At 37.2% G+C, this 19,101-nt stretch overlaps 2 protein-coding genes across 6 annotated transcripts in view; one reads left to right on the top strand and one right to left on the bottom strand.

Moving 5' to 3' along the window:
* Positions 1–425: 425 nt before the first annotated feature.
* On the top strand, positions 426–3,336 carry kcnj1a.1 (potassium inwardly rectifying channel subfamily J member 1a, tandem duplicate 1). Its single transcript, XM_055028685.1, has 2 exons — positions 426–510; positions 1,750–3,336. Exon 2 carries the CDS (start codon positions 1,771–1,773, stop codon positions 2,887–2,889), a length of 1,119 nt encoding a protein of 372 aa, XP_054884660.1. The 5' UTR covers positions 426–510; positions 1,750–1,770; the 3' UTR covers positions 2,890–3,336.
* Positions 3,337–5,587: 2,251 nt separating this feature from the next.
* fli1 (Fli-1 proto-oncogene, ETS transcription factor) overlaps positions 5,588–19,101 on the bottom strand; it is a 36,101-nt gene continuing 22,587 nt past the window's right edge. For all 5 annotated transcript variants that reach the window (XM_055028564.1, XM_055028565.1, XM_055028566.1 and 2 more), the window contains 4 exons: positions 11,970–12,029; positions 11,501–11,560; positions 9,021–9,068; positions 5,588–8,892 (listed from right to left, as the gene is read on the bottom strand). In XM_055028564.1, coding sequence (XP_054884539.1) covers positions 8,363–8,892; positions 9,021–9,068; positions 11,501–11,560; positions 11,970–12,029 — 698 coding nt within the window. In that variant the 3' untranslated portion in view covers positions 5,588–8,362. The remainder of the gene's footprint in view (positions 8,893–9,020; positions 9,069–11,500; positions 11,561–11,969; positions 12,030–19,101) is intronic.

The following is a 19,101-nucleotide window of genomic DNA, read 5'->3' as shown; positions in this document are numbered from 1 at the left end:
AAATGCATACGTGCAAACCTTGTCACAGATTATGTCTGTTTGACATTGAGATGCACAAAACAGGTGCATGCGTCGCATTTACACTGTAAATATTACCTTGGCTTACTGGTTTACTGAGAGTTCAGAGCATAAAAAATGTAGTTCAGAAATTAAACAACTGAGTTTGAATTCAGCGCAACACTTTATGCAGTAGTTGCATGACAGAGGTCATCTCACTCCATGGTGCCTGGCATTTGTGGACAAAACAGAAGTTTTTAGTGCCATAACGTCCTAGGCATATGCGTGGGTGTGTGTGTGTTTGGTAGCAGTGGTGGTGGAGGGTGGAGGGGTTGATGTACCTGTGGGCGTTAACATCACCTGACTAATTCTAACATGCTCACACATGACAGTATAAAGCCACCCGAGGTGCTTCGTCTGGCAGAAGAGGACACACCTCAGCTGCCTCAGACCAGAGAAAGAGGAAACTGTGATTCATTCAGCTTTGGATGCTTGTCACAGTTTTTCATTCAGGTGAGTTAAGACTTCACATTCTAGCAACATGTTTTTTTAATAGAAATAGCAAATGGAACACAATATAGATTTCTTTTCCTTGCTTAACATGAAGATCAATATTTCTGATGTAAAATCTCAATTATGAAAATCTAAGATGTTTCCTTGATTTTAAAGGTTTAAACAGACTCCATATACTCAAAAGTCTTCGGACAAACCAAACAAGATATGAATGGTGACCACTCCTCATTTTTGATTTAATGCAATCAAATCGGAGAGCTAAATCAAGCATATTGTGAGATTAAATTAAATAGAATAATGGGAAGCTGAAGATAGCAGTAAGGCTCTACTAACATCTAATGAGTCTCACCCAGCATGCCTTCATTGTACATGTGGTCATTTTCTTACACAAAGCTGTAATTTAGTATGACCTATAACACGCAAAATCCCTAAATGCCTGAAATTATTTCACTACAGACCTAATGCCTGAAAACCTGCTGACCTAATAATTAGGTATGAAATGACCCAGTCTATCTCCAAGAGATTTTAACAGCTTGCAAAACAAGAAATACAGTGTGCTTATTCAATTTGTTTCTACTGTGGTGTTTGAAGACTGCCAAAAAATATATAAACTTTTTGCACTTATTGTTTAGTAGCATTTCACTAGTAGACATGACATAATCCAAATAGCTCTTTGCATGACTTGGCAAGAACAGCGACTACACACTAATGTGGAAATTTGGTGCCACCACCGCCGCCAGTTGCCATATATCAAGCAGTATACCTATGAGACACTAAAGCTTTAATAAAGTTGAAGGTTGTTATTTATGGGAATTGCTCTAATGGCTTGCCTAAATAATTTTATTGCCTTATTTAGCTCTCCTCTTTCTGTTGAGACATGGTAATAAGAACCTGATTCCAGTCTTGAAGAATACATGTGGGAGTCTTCATCAAAAACAGTTTCTGTTTAACTTCTTGTGTTTCATACACTGAGAGAAGCTCAGAGAACCAAGACAGCAAATGGAATAGGAAGTGAGGAATTTTTAAGAATGTGCGGTTGATGTATTGACCAAACTTTTGCACTATAAAAATTTGTTGCACATTTCTTTATTAGTAGAACCATCTGATGTTCATCTGCCACAATCAGATGTTTCTATGTTAAACTCCTATTCATAAATTTGTTAGTGACATTTGATTATTTAGTATGATATTTTACGAGCTTTTCAATGTTGACACTGTCTTTCTTTTGTTGTCTCATAGATTACTGAATAAGAGAGAAAGATGAGCACCTTCCGAAAGCGGATCCAAGACTACATGTTGGAGAGAAAAAGGCGGCGAACCAGATTGGTGACTAAAGATGGTCGCTGTAACATTGAGTATGGAAACATCAAGTATAGCACCCACTTTGCCTTCCTGGTTGATTTCTGGACCACCTTTGTTGAGATCAGGTGGCGTTTTGTCCTGTTTATTTTTATTGCATCTTTTACCCTCAGCTGGTTTATCTTTGGCCTGCTGTGGTACTGGATTGCCCGAAGTAATGGAGATCTGGAATGGCAAGAGCCCCCTTCAGATCACAAACACTGCGTTGATAATGTTGCTGGACTCACCACAGCCTTCCTGTACTCACTTGAAACCCAGACAACTATTGGGTATGGCGGAAGAGCAATCACACCTGAATGCCCTGGTGCCGTGGCCCTTATCATTATCCAGTCCCTTCTTGGAGCAGTTATCAACTGCTTCATGTGTGGAATCATCTTGTCCAAGATCTCCCTACCCAAAAAGAGGGCCAAGACTGTCACGTTTAGTGAAATGGCTGTCATCAGTCCCAGAAATGGTTCTCTCTGCCTGACCTTCAGAGTGGCCAACCTGCGTAAGACTCTCATGATTGGAAGCCAGATCTATGGCAAACTGCTGAGAACAACAACCACGCCAGATGGTGAGACAATCATCATGGACCAAGTTAATATTGACTTCCTGGTAGATGCTGGAAAGGACAACCTATTCTTTGTAACTCCTCTCACATTGCATCACGTTATTGACAAGAGTAGTCCCTTCTTTGACATGGCAGTGGACACGCTGCATGACAAAGAGTTTGAGCTTGTGGTCTTTCTGGATGGCACAGCAGAGTCCACAAGTTCTTCATTCCAGGTGCGAACCTCCTTTATTCCTCAGGAGATTATGTGGGGTTACAACTTCCTGCCGATCATCTCCAGGAGCAAAGAAGGGAAATACAGAGTTGATTTCTCCAACTTCTCCAAAGTGGTTCCGGTAGCCACTTCACATTGTGCATACTGTTATCACAACATCAAAGGACATCATCTCCATTCCAGAGAAGGACATGACAACCCGGGCTTTGAGGTGATTGAAATTGACAATCCCTCTAATGTCACCAAGATGTGAAACACTTTGTGTTCACACAGGCTGAAATATCTGACTGGCAGCCCATTGTATCTCCCGCAATAAATTTCTGAAGGATAGACCATTGCTGGAGGCATCTGTGGATGAACCATTTGCCCATCACCAAATCATTTGCATTTAAACTTGATTCAGATTAACCGATTGTTTTGTAATTCTTTTGTATTTACAAATAAGAAACTTGTGGGATCAGGGCACTGATTGTGAGTTTTGTATTTGTCTGTAAGTAAAACCACACCTGTCATGATTTTTTGATGAAAAACCTGTTTTTTATCAATTTTCATTTAGATAATGCCTAAATTACCTGAACGCAACTGACTCAATTGTTTTTGTGTATATATACATATATATATGTATATATATTTTTTTTTTATTGCTTTTACTCATGGGTAAAACATGTATAGTAAAATAAACTATTTTTGCATTCATAAACGTTTGTCTGCAGTAACATTTTTCACACCAAACCAAAGCTAAATGTCATTTTGGTGTGTGATTAGAAGTTCAAACCAGAAGTTAATCTTTATCATGACTTTTGACCTGTAAACAAAATTAATATCAACAAATAATCATTAGTTCTCCAATCAACTACCTGTATATGCTCAAGAGAAACTGAGAAAATGTTTCTCATGTAGGAAAGAATAAGATAAATCTTCTTTTTGACTGGGACATTTCATTCCTCCCAAAAATCCCAGAAAGTCCTCATTGGTCCATTGTAGCATTTATTAAGGTTGTATCCACACCTGCTTTAAATTTTCCAAAAAAAGATCTGTACAGGCTGTGCATTGAGAACATGTTTCAAGAACTTGCCTTTATCCTCCAGTCTTTTTGGAACCAGTCCAAAAATTTTTACTAACACACACATTTGGAGTTGTGTAAATTTTATGTGAAGACTTGAAATTAGCACAGGAATGAAACATTTTTTATGAACAACGGTTAAAAACATAAATTTGTCCATTTGTGTGGCGAATGGGTGTGCAGGGCACCCTTTAATCAGAATAAACCATGGCTTTGACTTTTATTCCACTTTGTTCTCAGTGCAGATATATTTAACATAAATACAAAAAATATAGATTTTTTTACTTCAGCTATTATTTCTTAATCTGCTCAGAGAATAACTAATTTAAAAAATTAGTGAGAAAACCTGGATGAGCAGATAAAACTTTTAATATGTCCAGGACAGAATTTTTTTGTTTCCAATTTTGATCATTCAAGAAGAGGCATTTGCCACTCAAGTCTGACACACGTCTGCATTTAAAATGAGAACGTTTCTCATTTTTGTGAGTTTGGAAGGAATGTCATTAAATGTTTTTGACAGCAAAAAGATGGCCTTTAGAAAAAATAAACCTTGCTTGTCTTCTTTTGCTGTCAGGTTTAAGCTATTTTCTAGTTTATCAGGTTCATCATCAGACTTTTGACCCCCCTTAGAAAGTGCTAAACAACAGGGCAGAAAGGAAAAAATAGCAGCCTCTAAATTGAGCATAATGTTGAAATCACAACAAAGTCCAGAGTAACAAACCATTCAAACATCTGTTTTGATGACAAAGTTGTTGGAATATGCTTTACTAGTAACTGAAAGTATGATAGATAGCGCACAATGGGATCTGGTTCATATTTCAAGGCTTTCTCTGAGTACAATTTATTTTAATTCAGTTCAACTTAATTTAGACTTATTATAAAGACACACATTCCTGGTTCATGTTACAAATAAAAAAAGAAGGAAAAAAACAACAGTAATTAGTGAAACCCACAAGGAAGAAGACATGAAGCATCGCACAGTTCATAAAAAGTTGTGTCATTCAAATGTGTTGAATCCGTAGCTCTTCTGTAAAATTGCAGACTACAATTTCCCCAAAACGACACGATATCAGACGCATACAAGTGTAAAGAGTTTGCCACACCAATGCCTTGCTAAGATGCCGGCGTCTTCCTATTGGCTGATGGATGATGAGCACTAGGCCATGGCTGCAAAGTGAACATATCTCAACTGAAAATTTGCATCCATCCTCCCATTATTTTTAATGACTTATTGTGTAAAAGAAAAGGTCAAATTCTTCAGTGTTTCCTTTTAACTCTTTTATTGTCTAAAATGGAAAAGCATTGCTTTACTTGAGCAGTTCTGTATAAAACATATCAACATACAGACAATTTTTCATTTGAAATGCAACTGTACATATTTTTTGTACATTCTTTGGCTTAATAACTACTTTGAGTGTTGTTCTTTTAGCAGTTGGCATATGTCAGAGTTCGTGTACTTCAGGCAACGATTATTCAATTTCTAAATTAAATGAATGATCGATTAATCATAGGTGAAATGATTAATTGTTTCAATCCCGAGAATAAAGAATTCTATTCTTTCTGACAATGTTTTAATATAAATGTGAATAGAAAAATCTAAACAATGCAGTGGTGAACATAAATATGTGAATATGTTCATGTGATTTCATACGTGTTGCTGTTATTAGCAACACGTATGAACTTGCAGCAAGAAGGTTCTGAGTTCCAGTATTCGTCACTCTTCTCTGTAGAGTTGGCATTCTTCCTATGTATATTTATCCTTGTGATGTTTCTCTCTTGTTCATTGGCCACTAAAAATAGGCATCGATCTCCCTGTGATCCGAACAAAGTATTGAATATTGATCGACTTCAACTGTGGTGGAGATAAAGTCAGGCCAAGTAACAGTACTAGAGAGGTAAAAACATTTATTTTGTCACATTTTCTATACAAAAGCCCTTTTTCAAAAGGTTTTACTTCATACACTGCAGGAATTACAATTAATTAATATTAAAAAATAATACACTGCTTAATTGTAAAGTTATACACACAATACATATAATGGATTGAACATCCAAAATACCTTGCATATATGAAGAAGTAGCACAGATTCCTCTTCACTGATACTGCTTATAAAACAGGAATGTTAAGGGTACATTACCATAATTTCTTTATGCTACAAATGACATGTTCCCTTTGGATTTGTTCACTTAAAGCTATACATCTGCAAAGAAAGCTGGATGTAAATATTAATGCTGTATTACTGAGTATCAAACACCTGAAAACCTTAAAAGCACAGGGCTAGTCATGAACTTTAGGTATAAAAATGGAGTGGCACTGGAATCTCTCCATCACCATTATGAACTGCATACAAAGTATAGGAATCATCTCTATTAGATTATGAGCTAAGCAGGCATTTGTGGTTTTAGGATTACAAACAAATAATATACAGATATATTTTTTAAACTTACAGGCACTTAAGATGTTACAACTAGATTTTAGAAAACAACACCTGTATGAAAACAAAAATGCTAAACTGCATTGCCCAAATGTACAGATATAAAAATACTTAACATGCTCAACATACTACTAGCAGAAATGGACTCAAAACGTTTGCATTTTTGACCGAGGTCAACTCGTATTAACTCTCTTGGCGTTTTATACTGTGTCACATATGAAAATAACTCTGCATAATTTATACAGTAAGTTGCTTTAATGCCTAGTTGACTGATGCTTATAAAATAATAAAAAATAGGTCTGACAAACGCACAGCGTTTGCGAATCTGAGGATTTCTTTGTTTCATCTTGTCATACTTCATTGGTTTTTGTTCTTTGATAAATGACTTATTTTCAAGTGTCTATTTTCAGTGACGTCCTTTGAATAAGTTCTGAAATTGACAGTTGAAAAGCTGATTATAGTTGTAATTTTGACATTTCTTCACATGATAATGAAAAAATTCTGACTTGAGATTTGTTTGCATTTTGCTGGGCTGGAAGATCAGCGAAAAACTTTTCATCAAACATGCTGCTCTCATGATAGGATCCAGCCCTGGAGAAAAAAAAAAAGAAATGCTGCAACATGGGTGTTTGTTAATCAGAATCACGGGGACCATCACTTCTCCACACTGAAGAAATAGGTACAACTGACCTAAAAAAGAGAGAAGATAAACCTTGGCAGCTTTTATTGTCAGAAAATATTTTTTAAAATAATAATAATAAAAAAAGAGTCAAAACAGTTATACCTTCTTCAGGACTTTAGTTGTTTACTGGTAATTGATAAGAACGATAAGCTATAGATCAGCAGTTGGAGCATCACCCTAACTCTGCAAGGGTTAGAGCTTTGATTCTCAGCACATTTTGAAAGTAGATAAAGACTCAAGGGTTTTTGGATAGTTAAACAACATCCTCAAAAACAGCAAGGCCAACATAACCCTAACCCCTCCCCCCACATACTCTAAAATCACTTTCATGTTTTAAATTCATGACAATACATGGACATGCATTATTATTATTCTTAAATAACCACATCTGACATATTTTGATTTAGGAAAGGCTTTTTTCTTTTAAGAGTATTTCACAAGCCAGAAAATGTTCACATTAATACTGATATGGTTGAGCAACATATTTTTTTAAAAAAATACTATGGCTGAAAGGAAGCGATGAGTCAAGCACTTAGCTTAGTGTGTGGCCTACCAAAAAAAACAACAATAAAAAAAAAAAATAACAAAAGAAAAAAACACGAGAGAGACACACAGGACGGGAATTGCTGCAAATTACTGCAATTAAATCTAGACTTTGCTTCTGCAGCACAATTGACTTAACTCTGCTGTGCTTATTACCTATCATCTCTCTCGACTTCATGTAAAATACATTGAAAACATTCTTTAAGCAACTGAGTTGACCCAGGTTCAGCAGAAACATACAGCGCTTCATTCTATGGCACCTAACTCTTCTCCAGCCTTCCAGTTTTGGAGGATAAATTAAATGGCGGCATGGTAAACTGTGTATTCCAGTCGCCAATTTTTATTCAGTGCTGAGAAAAGTTCCTCTTGCAAGATCTCTTACGTGTCTATTGGAGGCACACATACACACACACACACACGCCCACACACCCACACACACACAACACTCTTCCTTCCCCCCTCCACACGCACACACAAGTAACATTAAACAAGAAGATGAACAGAAAAGCTAAGAAAAACAGTGGAAAAACCCCAAAAGGTAGTCAATAAGCGGCTACAGCTGATTTTTTTAAGCAAGGTGAACTGAAAAGGACATAAATTGAGACCCATAAGTGGTAGGCCCATGTCTGGTAAGGTAGCATGGAGAAAAGGTTGACACACTCAGGCTCAACACCTTTCCTTTGGCTTTGGGACAAGTATTGGCTTTTAGATTAAACTTTCAAGACAATGGAAAAGACAGGCACAGGAAACTTAGATGTGCATCTATAAACAGTTGTAATAAGTAGTATTCCATTGTAGACCAAGGTATCCAGTTTTTATAAATTCTTACACACACACAAAAAAAAAATATTCAATTTACTCATTCTTCTTTGAGGAACAGCATTTCTTTGGATGTTTGTTTCCATCAGTTCAGTCTTTGGCATTACAAGGAGTGCAGCTCAGCAATTTTAGTAAGGGGAGAAGGTAGGTTTAAAAAGTTGGTCATTGATCGGTGAGAGTTGCTTCAATAGTAACTGCCAAGATGGGATGGCACATGGGTGTTAGGATGGCGAGGAACGTTTGGGTTTGGGTAGATGCCTGCAGTGGGCGAACTCCAGTACTGAGCAGTGGGTCCAAAAAAATTGGAGGAGGTGACTGGCATAGATGGAGGGTGCGGGGATACAAAGTTGACCTTCTGCTGGTGGGTGTGGTAAGAAGGCACATAGGCTAGGTCCGAGGGGTATTTATACATTGATGACTCGGTGGGGTGTGGCTGCAGTGCCTGAGCAATACCATGAAAGTCGAACTTGTAGGCATAGCGTTTGCCATGCACTTTCGTCATAATATTTTTGTCATAGTAGTAGCGCAGCGCACGGCTCAGCTTGTCATAGTTCATGTTGGGCTTGCTCTTACGCTCACCCCATCGTCGCGCCACTTCATCTGGATCTGTCATCTTAAACTCTCCATTGGTCCCTTCCCAAGTGATGCACCCTGCATTGGCACTGTCGGACAAGAGCTCCAAGAGGAACTGCCAAAGTTGAATTTGACCTGAGCCTAAAAGTGGACAGAAGAAATCAGTCATGGACACTTGCAGTCTCTAAAATATAAGCATTTTTGTTTTTTGAATTGTATTATTTCAGTATTTGTCTGATTACAGAAGGATTAAATGTCAATAACCTTACCTGGATTGGCGAGACGACTACTGGTGGGGCCCAGAATCTGATAAGGATCTGTGGGGAAATATAAAAAGATGATCAATCTGGAATCAGACTTGTGTGCTATATAGTACAGTAATATGTCCTGAGAGAAAAAAAAAGATAAAATTGGTATCAGAATCCCTATCAAAACTCCACTCCAAACCCATTGTTTGTCAACTGTCTGAATGTTTTTTGTGACAGTCGCACCTGTAGGTTTTGCCAGAAAGCTGTATGATAAGATTTATTTGGCCATTTTTCAAAATTCATTTCAATTCGATTCACAATGTATTTGTGTCTGCTTGGAAAACTGAATGTACAAAAGGCGGTGATCAGTGTGAATGCAACAATCTGAGTAGTTTTCACTCTTTACAATGAGGTCCATAATAAATCATGGACCCAGTTGGTAACCATGTCTTTATGTCATGTATACCTGCACATTATGCTCAGATAGCCAACTGTGGGAAAGAGCCCAACTGAAGTTTTGTTCCAAATATTTTTACTAAAAATTATATCTAAATATATTTTATGCAGAATGAATCAATGAGAAACATCAAAACAAACAGTAGACGTGCAAGCATTGGTCGAGAATGTCAGTCAACTACTCAACATGAAAATATTGTCAAGAAAATAAAAGACAAGAGTTCACTGAAGTCTGTAGTTTCATATGTGGAGTCAGATATAACAAACATAATCTTTTTCAATGAACTGTTGTCAGTACTTCATAGTCGCATTCACTTTCTTAACTTCTTAGCTTTCTCAATCAATCAATCAATCAATCAATCAATCAATCAATCAATCAATCAATCAATCAATCAATCAATCAAATTTTAGTTGTACAGCACATTTCAACAGCAAGGCATTTCAAAGTGCTGTACATCATAGCAAACATAAAAACACGTCATGCAACATAGAATCAACATTCAAAACATGACATTATGTCAAGGTCCATCATTAAAATTGTAATTGATTACGTTTCAAATACAATTCTGAACAGGTGGGTTATTAGTCGAGATTTAAAGGAAGCCTGTTTTACAGTTTTCTGCAAGTTTGTTCCAAATTTGTGGTGAGCTGAATGCTGCTTCTCCTCGTTGGTTCTGGTTCTTAACAAGTTACTCTTATCATGGTGTTGCTAAAACTACCTTTGAAAACTCTTGCTCCAAGAAAATTCAAGCAAATTCATGCCATTGATTTGATTCCTCTGTTTTTGTATTTTTTATTTTTTATACTTAATAAACATTACATAAAAGGTTAAAATAGAAAAAGAAATAAATGCTATGCACAATAAGGAATAAGCCATTGTATTTTTAATTACTGAGGGATTGCAACTCATGTGTCTTCTGTTTTTGTCAGCAGACTAAATCTCTCTCTGTGTAATGGATATTTCAGCTGAGGTTGTTTTCCACTGTTTTTACTGGAGGGTGTGAGTTGCTGTTCCTTCCTTTTAAAATGCCTTAGACGTGTTCTGTTAGATTCAAGGCATACTTGGCCATCTCATGCTTCTCATGTTTCTTTAAAACAAAACAAAACAAAAAACAAACAAACAAACAAACAAAAAAAAAAAACCCTTGAAACTTCTTTATAAACTTTCCATCCTGGAATATTTCTGCATTAAGTAAGTTCAATGTTTTGAAGATTTTATGATCATTTTTTAAGGATATCTACATTATTTAATGAGAACATCTAATTAACAGTTTAATATTATACAATATATTGAAATAAGGATATTATAGGAAGGTGAAAATCAGTGCAACATGTCTTGGCTGAGTAGAACAATCCTCTTTCAGATTATTAAATATTTTTGCCAACTTGCTGTTAATCTTTATTATAGTTACTGGATGCCAAAACATGGAGGTGCATTTCAATATATGTTTGTCAACTTTTTGTTTTCTTTAAGGTATTTTTCTGGTCTGACATTCTGTTTGGCTGTGATACCTTCTTGAAGTAGAGCATTATGTAAAATAGTGCTACCATAAACTAACCATTCTCCTTTCCCTCCTGTCAACTTTTCATTTTCATGAACATAAAATATAATCTTAGATCGGTTAATTTATTTCCTCTTGTACGTTCTGCTCTGTCTCCTTGAACAGAAGACAGTGTTGCTTGTGACAGATGGCTGCTTGTATTGAGCCCGGTTTTGCTGGAGGTGATGTGATGCTTTATTCTAAATTCTTATTTGTCACAAAAAGTAGCTGAAAACAGTTTTGTATGACCTTCAAATCGCACAACTATGTCTAATGAACAGACATGTAATATATACTATTACAGCTGATGTATCCAGATAGGATTTTGCTGTAAACAAAGTGTAATTATGCTTGACTGTCTTAAGTACCAACATCAAGATAAGATTGGGAAAAAAAAAAAGAAAGAAAAAAATAGCTTTATCAAAGCATTATTTTCACTTCAAACAAGTTGTGAGTCTGTGCTCATTTGACCAAAAGCACAAATGCTACAGAGTAGGTAGTTACCTGGCTGAGGTCTGGCCTGCTCAGTGGACTTGGTCACATTCTGAGGAACTACAGGTGAGCCTGCAAGGAGGGAGGCAGTCATTTGATGAAGACAGGGAGACACAGAGAGAGAGACATAACATGATTCAGAGACTATATTCATAGGGTGGTCAAAGATAGCAAGACTACATATCTTGAAGGCATTTTAGTAGAGGTCCAAAGTAAATAAGGAGTGACTCGACTGCCTTCTGCAATCTTATGGAGTCTTTCCCACATGTCTAGACAGTGTTGATGTCAGTAAAACATCTCCTCTGGTGCAAGCTCTAGATAAAAGTATTACCAAGTATTTAAATGGTCCTGAACACCCATTGAGAAAGTTTATTTTTGACAGGTAGTGCTAAGAATTCCCTCTCAGTCAGTTTCAATCACTCTGTAGCCAAATGCAAAAATACATAAATCGATCTTTATATGTTACTATATGTGACCTTACCTTTGCCACTGTGCATGTTGTTAGACCACCCTGTCCGCCGTACAGCATCATATGATGGATCTGAAAAAAGTATTAGAAAAAGATAAAATCATTTGTTTTTTATTAGGAACTAACAAATTAATAATGTATTGTATTTCCAAAAGTGATAAGTGATACAAAGAAGCAACAATCCTTCAGATTTAGTCAGGTTATAGTCCTTAAAAAGTCTCCATGTGCATGTGGTTACATAACATATATAGTAGCTGATCACAAGAAAGCAATTGTCACAAATGTCAATCAACCACAATAAATCCATCAAAAAGTGCTTAACAATCTTTTCCACAAGATATCTGAACACGCTCATGTGGTTTAGCAGGGCTTGCTGTGGTGGTTAGAATGGCAAGGGCAAAATCTTTGAGATAGTTCAGAGCTGCTTGAGCAGCTTGCAAAATAGTAACCACAAATTGCTGATGCAAATTAATGAACAAAACACACAAAACAATAGCTGGACCGAACACGGATCATGTCTCAGTTTCTGATACCAGCAGCTTTTATGGAACCTCAACCAGTGACTCAATTAATCTGACCTGCGTAGGTTAAGGTCTGCCTGCTTTGTGTCTGTCTGTAGTGTAAGGCTAGACAGGTTCCACCAAACAATCAATCACTGTGACACAAGTGCATGCAACAGAGGCTGTGGGAACGTCTCAAAAATGCCCTGGTATACTGATACTGCACCTGGCCAGTGCCCTTGATTGTTTCCATTATTAGACTTAAACAGATCAAATAGCCACCAGTATGCAGGGGGAAATATGATGTTTATTAATACCAGACTGGATTCACACTTAATCTAACATGCTATCCACAGTATTAGAATTGAGAGCAAATATTTTTTGTCGCCAGTTTTTTTCTCCTTTGGGACAAAGGAGATATCGGATCAAAAAACTGTTTAATTTGCCTTCAGTGAAGATAATTTTATGATGGTAAAAACAGCAAAATGTGTCTGTGTATATCACAGGCTTTATTAAAGAATGGCCTGTGTAAAATCCTCATAGTAAAATAAAATTGAGTTACAATTTTAAACAATGACATTATAAATGGTTTATCATTATACTGGACCATGTTGAAGTTGAACACATTAGGGATTGTTTTACACCATCCCAAAATAGAAATGATTCATGCGCGAATTTCACTCTCAAGAAAGACAAAAATATTATATTTCTGCAAACCCATTTAGCATATTACATCAAACATCCATACATTATCTGTTCCTGCTTATCTGTGCTGGGTTGCGGTGCGTGGCCAGGTTTCTGTCTCCTGAGGAGACTGGGCGAGAGGCAGGACACAGACAGACTGCCAGTTTACCACAGGTCAGCACAGGACAAACAATCATTCATACACGTTCATCTCTGAGGGAAACTAAGAAAGACCAAGTAACTTAACATGTACGTACATACTGTATTTTTAAACCATGAGAAGAGGCTTAAGGGGGCTAACAAAGAAGCAATAGAACCACACGCACATTTATGATTCACATGTAAAGACACAGCAACCATTGCTTGCAAGCAGCATCAATTATATATTTTTTTTATTAAATAAGTTACTTATGACTATAGGGTGACTTGAGAGACTGTGTGTTGATTAAATACACAATAACTTCAGGAGTTTTGTTCAAGTGGCACCTTGTAAGAATCCTAAGGGCCATTTCAAACGCTCTTCAATATTTATGACCTTTGTTTTTATATGAACATCTTCCCATTGTGATTGTATTATGTAGATTGACGTTCTACAAATATATAGTTTTGATAAATGTATATTTTCAAATACCAATATATTTGCAAAGTTAAGTTCATGAAACCTTTGCTTTACGCAATATGGAAAATCGATGCTTAGTGAAAACAACAAAGTTCTCTAATTTTCTTTTTTTTTTTCAGCCCTTCAGCTATCATTTGACCTTGAGGACTTAAATTATTAATAATTTAGTTGAAACCTATTTGGAACCATATACAAATGTTAAATATATTTTCACTGAACGTATATAAAAAAGCACATTTGAGCTTTCATTTTAACCTATTAATACTGGTGACAAACTAACATAAAATTTATCATGTGTTTCCTGTTTCAACTTTTCCTCACACAAAGCAATACTGCCCTCATGTGGATTATTGCATAATAAAATTTTTAATGTTTAAGACCCCGTAAGAAATAAAATATTGGATTCTTTAACTTTGTCAGTAAACGTATTGAAATATTAATTCCCTAATTGGACTCTAAATTACTAAATAAAATACATCAAGTATATAGAAATTTCCTTTCCTTCACAGCAGAATATATGCAAAAGTTTCCTCCTGCTTGGAGACCTCCGAGTCTTTTTACCAGTTTTTGCGCTTTCTATTATTTAACCCTCCCCAGTGCTTCAGCTGAGAAGCCATTATTCCAATATCTGCTGACAAGAGAGAGATTCTTCCTGGCATGTGTGACTTCACATATGAATTGAGTTGATAAACAAAAAGTGAAGGTCCAGTCAAGTGACAGCACACATAAAAGGTTAAAGAAAGGATATTGGCTTTCAATGAAGAAAAAAAGAACAAAGGAGTACATAGAGAAACACAAAAAAAGAGGTAGAGGAGGGACAAATAGCAAGAATGCTGCAGCGGTTTAGAGGGGCTGTCAGGTTCAATCTGATGTGGGCCTACAGGATAGCCAAAGACCAGCGACTGGGGGAGAGTCCTAGGAGACTTGTGTTTCCTGCCTGCTTCTCCTGCAGACAACCTCTCTTTGTTTTACTGGCCCTTTTTTCCCCTCTGCTCACTGCCAGCAAATCTCCCCACCACCTCCACCACACCTCACCCCCGCCAAACCAATCCCCATCACCCCGCAAAAGAAAATCTCCCAACGGGGGCTACCTCTGCTGCCGAGACGGCTTAGGTGTTTGTGGGGTAGAGACAGAGGGAGGAGAGATGAGAGGGAAGGTGAAGAAATTCCAAACGGTGAGACGCAGACAGATAATAAAGTGTATGAAAAAAAGTCATGAAAGAGAGCAAAGTAATGAAAAACCACTGAGTCAGACAAAATGTAACTCTGGAATTTGAAAAGAAAACAGCGGCAGCATAAGCAGCTACTGTCTGGTATGGGTAGGGGGGGGATGCTCAGTTGTTTCACACATTCAAGAAACTGAGGGGTTCCAGAAATGATTTCTGTGTCTCATGTAAAACATGTACAAAGAAAATAACCCAATATTCCTATTATAATTGAATATTTAAACCTATAGAGGCCCTTCACTTTACACATATTCTGCTGTGTGAAAGGTAGGGAAGTAGAAGTGAAACTGCAGAAGAAGGAAGTAGCCACGGATGCAGGGAAATACCAAGCCCCAGTGATTGTGTGAGGGGGCAACTGTGAAAACACAAACACAAACATAAAAATATGTATAGAGATCACCCTCATCCCCAGCCTGTACAGCCCCCTTCCCTCACCCCCTGCTTCTGCCTTCATTTTTCCAGGCCTCACTCTGACTGCAACTCGCGCCAGTTTCCACTCTGGTCTGGGGTGTGGTGCACGCTCCTGGGAGACTTCAACTGCTGGATCAGTTAGTCAAAACAAGACCTAAGTGCTCTACAGAGAGGAGAAGACTGAGACAGAGGGACACAGAGTGAAGAAGAAAGATAAGGAGAGAGATAGAGGGAGAGGAAGAAAGGGCAACCAAGCCGTGAGAGTGAGACAGTGACTAAGACTGAGAGCAAGGTTAGAGTTGAGTCATGGACTGATTTTAACACTGAATTTGGGCCAGAAGGAGAGAGAGACCCAGACTGGCTAAACTGTTTTAATACCCATAATACAGGTGCTTTAAAAAACATCTGTGAGGAGTCAGAGCCAGAAGAAGAGAATGACGAAAAAGCAAAGACGTTAGCCACAATGTGAACAGGATATGTAAGTGGAAGTGTAAGGAACTTTTTTTTTTACATTGAGTCACATTAAGCTACGACTTTTGTCTATCCTTCACAAAATAGTTGAAGCTCATACTGAACTTAGATTGAAGGGATTATTTTCTCAATAGGATTTAGGCCTCTTGTTCTGACCAACTTTCCTGTCCCTGTTAAACACATCATGCTCACAGCATGATCCTTCCACCGCTGTGTTTCCTCCTAAGGAGAGGGTGTTAGGGCGATACTAATTTACAAAGAAACACAATGTGATTAATTAGCATCCCATCTATGGTTTGAAAAAAACCTGAATTAAAAAATCGTATCAATTTATTCGTGCCACTCCTCCATGAAAGCCTATTTGTAAACTGCTGGACTCATCATTACTCTTTGTAAAATTTGTTGTATACAGTAATACAATGTTAACCTTTAAAAAACATGCTGGAACATCCTGCCAAGACATGTAGGAAATCTAGCCACAGATATGCACACTTGTCCACAAGAAAATGGTAGACTGAGACCTTAAATGCGCACGTCGACACACACACACACACACACACACACACACACATTCACCCACTCGCAGATTCTTTCATAGCTGCTGCATTCCGTGTTTTATATGCTCTCTTTTATTCATAACATTGCCTTTTACACCGCAGAATCTGGTGCAGATTAAGGGTTGTCTCCTGCCGTATACTTGTGCTTACTCTACCCCAAAGAGCCTGAATGGTATTTGGCTGTTCGCACAAAGCAATATGAACACTAACATCTGGCAGTGTTCGTCTGCACAGACACTTACAACAGGTTCTGCCGAAGTAAGGCATGATTTATTGTTGAGTCACAAACTTACCAAGTTCTAACATTTTAATTTTATCTTCTTTATTTTATTTTTTAAAAGAATTTTGCATCACAGCAACATAACACTGTATCATGCTTCATTTCTAGGTTTAAATAAAAAGGCACAAATAGGACAACAGATTATTGTTTCCTTAGTATAAAAAAAATGTCACAGGAATATGAGCTCCTTTAATGCCACAGGGTGACATATAGGCCAGAGTCTTTGCACACAACTAAGGGTAGAGTCAGTGTTACAGGAGCCCATTATAGCAATCACCTCTTGTGAAAGGGAAATGCTCTCGAAGGGAGTGACCCACTGTTCCTGCCAGTCTAAATACCTGGTGTTGAGAACCAGGAAGACCAGGGTCAGAGGGTGACAGAGCAGAATCTTATCTGGCTTACCCACTGGTCTATTAGGTTGAAGCTGCGCAAGAACAAGTCCACAGCCGGGTAACTCTGACCACAGGGTCAGATAGAGAAAGAGGCAGAAGGCATTCTCTGACACTTATCAGAGCTAGTATTTCCTCTGCTCCTGCCTTGATAGGGCCCTTCATCCTGTGAGAGAGACTATCAGTGTTATTGCAGTCCTTTCTCTCGTCTCTGGTGGTGACATTCTATAGCCGATGTAAATTCTTTTTTTTTTCTTTTTTTGTTTGTTTTGTTTTTTTTTGCAGATATTTGGCCAGTGTCTATTCCAGTTGTGTCAGCACAAAGTAATGTTTGGAGGGTGAAAAGCCATCAAGAGGAAAGGAATGGTCATTCTGAACTGGGCTTGACTCATTGAAAACATTTTGAAAACAGCTACAGAAGAACTAGCAAAAAAAAAAATAAATAAATAAAAAAATAAACTTTTTTTTTTCAAACATAATTGTTTAAAAACCAAAACAGTTGTTTGTATTCCTAACGTGGTTAATGTGTTGTAGAGGAAAAGGAGGTTTGCATCTCAGTTATGTAAAACAATACATACTTCAGAATCATTTTTATAGACATAAAATTTATTATATTTTATGTCAAATGGTCATATTTTCTTAACAAAGGAATGTCTGTGTTCCTGTATGCTTATTGAGTACTTATCAGATTATCTCATCGCTAAACTGGGACTTAAATAAAGAAAACTTAAAATAATGTATCTTTAACCAGGGATCAGCTTGATATGATCTATGTCAGAAAAATAAATAGGATCAATTTGAACATATGTGTGATTGAATTAAAATGACTTTCTCTATGTGTGTCAAGATGACATTTGTAGTGATTTGGTGCTGAACTAATTTGAACTGAATGTTCAAATGTGGAGTTGTCTGACAGCCGTCAATGACGTGTTAACTAAAAATTTTGCACAAAAAGTAGCTTGCACAACTCAAATGTAAAACAGGCAGAAAAAAGCAAATAGACATTCAGTTCTGAAGAACTACAGAAAATGGAAATAATTAGCACTCCAAAAATACATGTAAAGGTTTTCATGTGGTGTTGCCCTTGCCCTGCAATGGACTGGCGACTTGTCCAGAGTGTACCCCACCTCTTGCTTGTTGAGATAGACACCAGCACCCCTCCCAATCCCACAGGAGATAAGTGTGTTGCAGCAGGCATAATTCTACATTTTTGGACCTATGTTGATGAAGTTGTCATGTAAGAAGCTACACGGTGATTTGAAAAGGATAAGTTGTCCTTTACATATCTTTTCAAAAGACACGCCAAGCAGCAAGTAATGACATTGTCTCATAAACTGGATCAAACTGAACAGCTGTAAACATGAATGCTATGAAGACCACTGTAGAGGAATGAAACGGTATAATTCTAAAGTAAAGGGGTTTGAACATGTGAGATACAATACTTACTAAAACTGAAGCAAAATATCTGAAGTTTGAGTCATTTTAGACTTCAAAAATGTACTCCTTTGTTTCTGAGTTATCAGCTTCCCTACATCACAATAATGTATCTAATCTGAGGGTCAGACTGATTTCTGTTGACCACATGGAAGAGGATAACAACCAACTGAAGAAGTGACACAAGTGACAGTCGTGATGGGTCTCCTCCACACTCTGAAACAGCTCAGACTTACTCTGTCAACAAGCTGTGTTCAAACATAAAGTTTACCTTTTTGAAAAATCTAAAATGACTTTTTAAAGAATGGGTGGTTTATTCACTATTTTCTCAGAAAATTATGGTTTTATGGTATCTTTCCTCTGTTTCGGAATAGAATGGAACAGGTTTTCCGGGTCACATTTATAAGACATAAATTGCTTATTCTTAATACAACATGAGTTACGCAAACATTGCAAATACAGCTCATCCTCACCAAACACTATTTTTAAGGTTTAGAAGGGTCAAAAATACAACAAGTAATACACAGTCTGTCATACTACAAACTGAGTCTCGTCAACCATTTAGTCAATCAT

The sequence above is a fragment of the Poeciliopsis prolifica genome, unplaced genomic scaffold (assembly GCF_027474105.1).
Source record: "Poeciliopsis prolifica strain line A6 unplaced genomic scaffold, Auburn_PproV2 SCAFFOLD004, whole genome shotgun sequence".
In the NCBI taxonomy this organism is placed as follows: Eukaryota; Metazoa; Chordata; class Actinopteri; order Cyprinodontiformes; family Poeciliidae; genus Poeciliopsis; species Poeciliopsis prolifica.
This window is presented reverse-complemented; position numbering and strand designations above follow the sequence as displayed.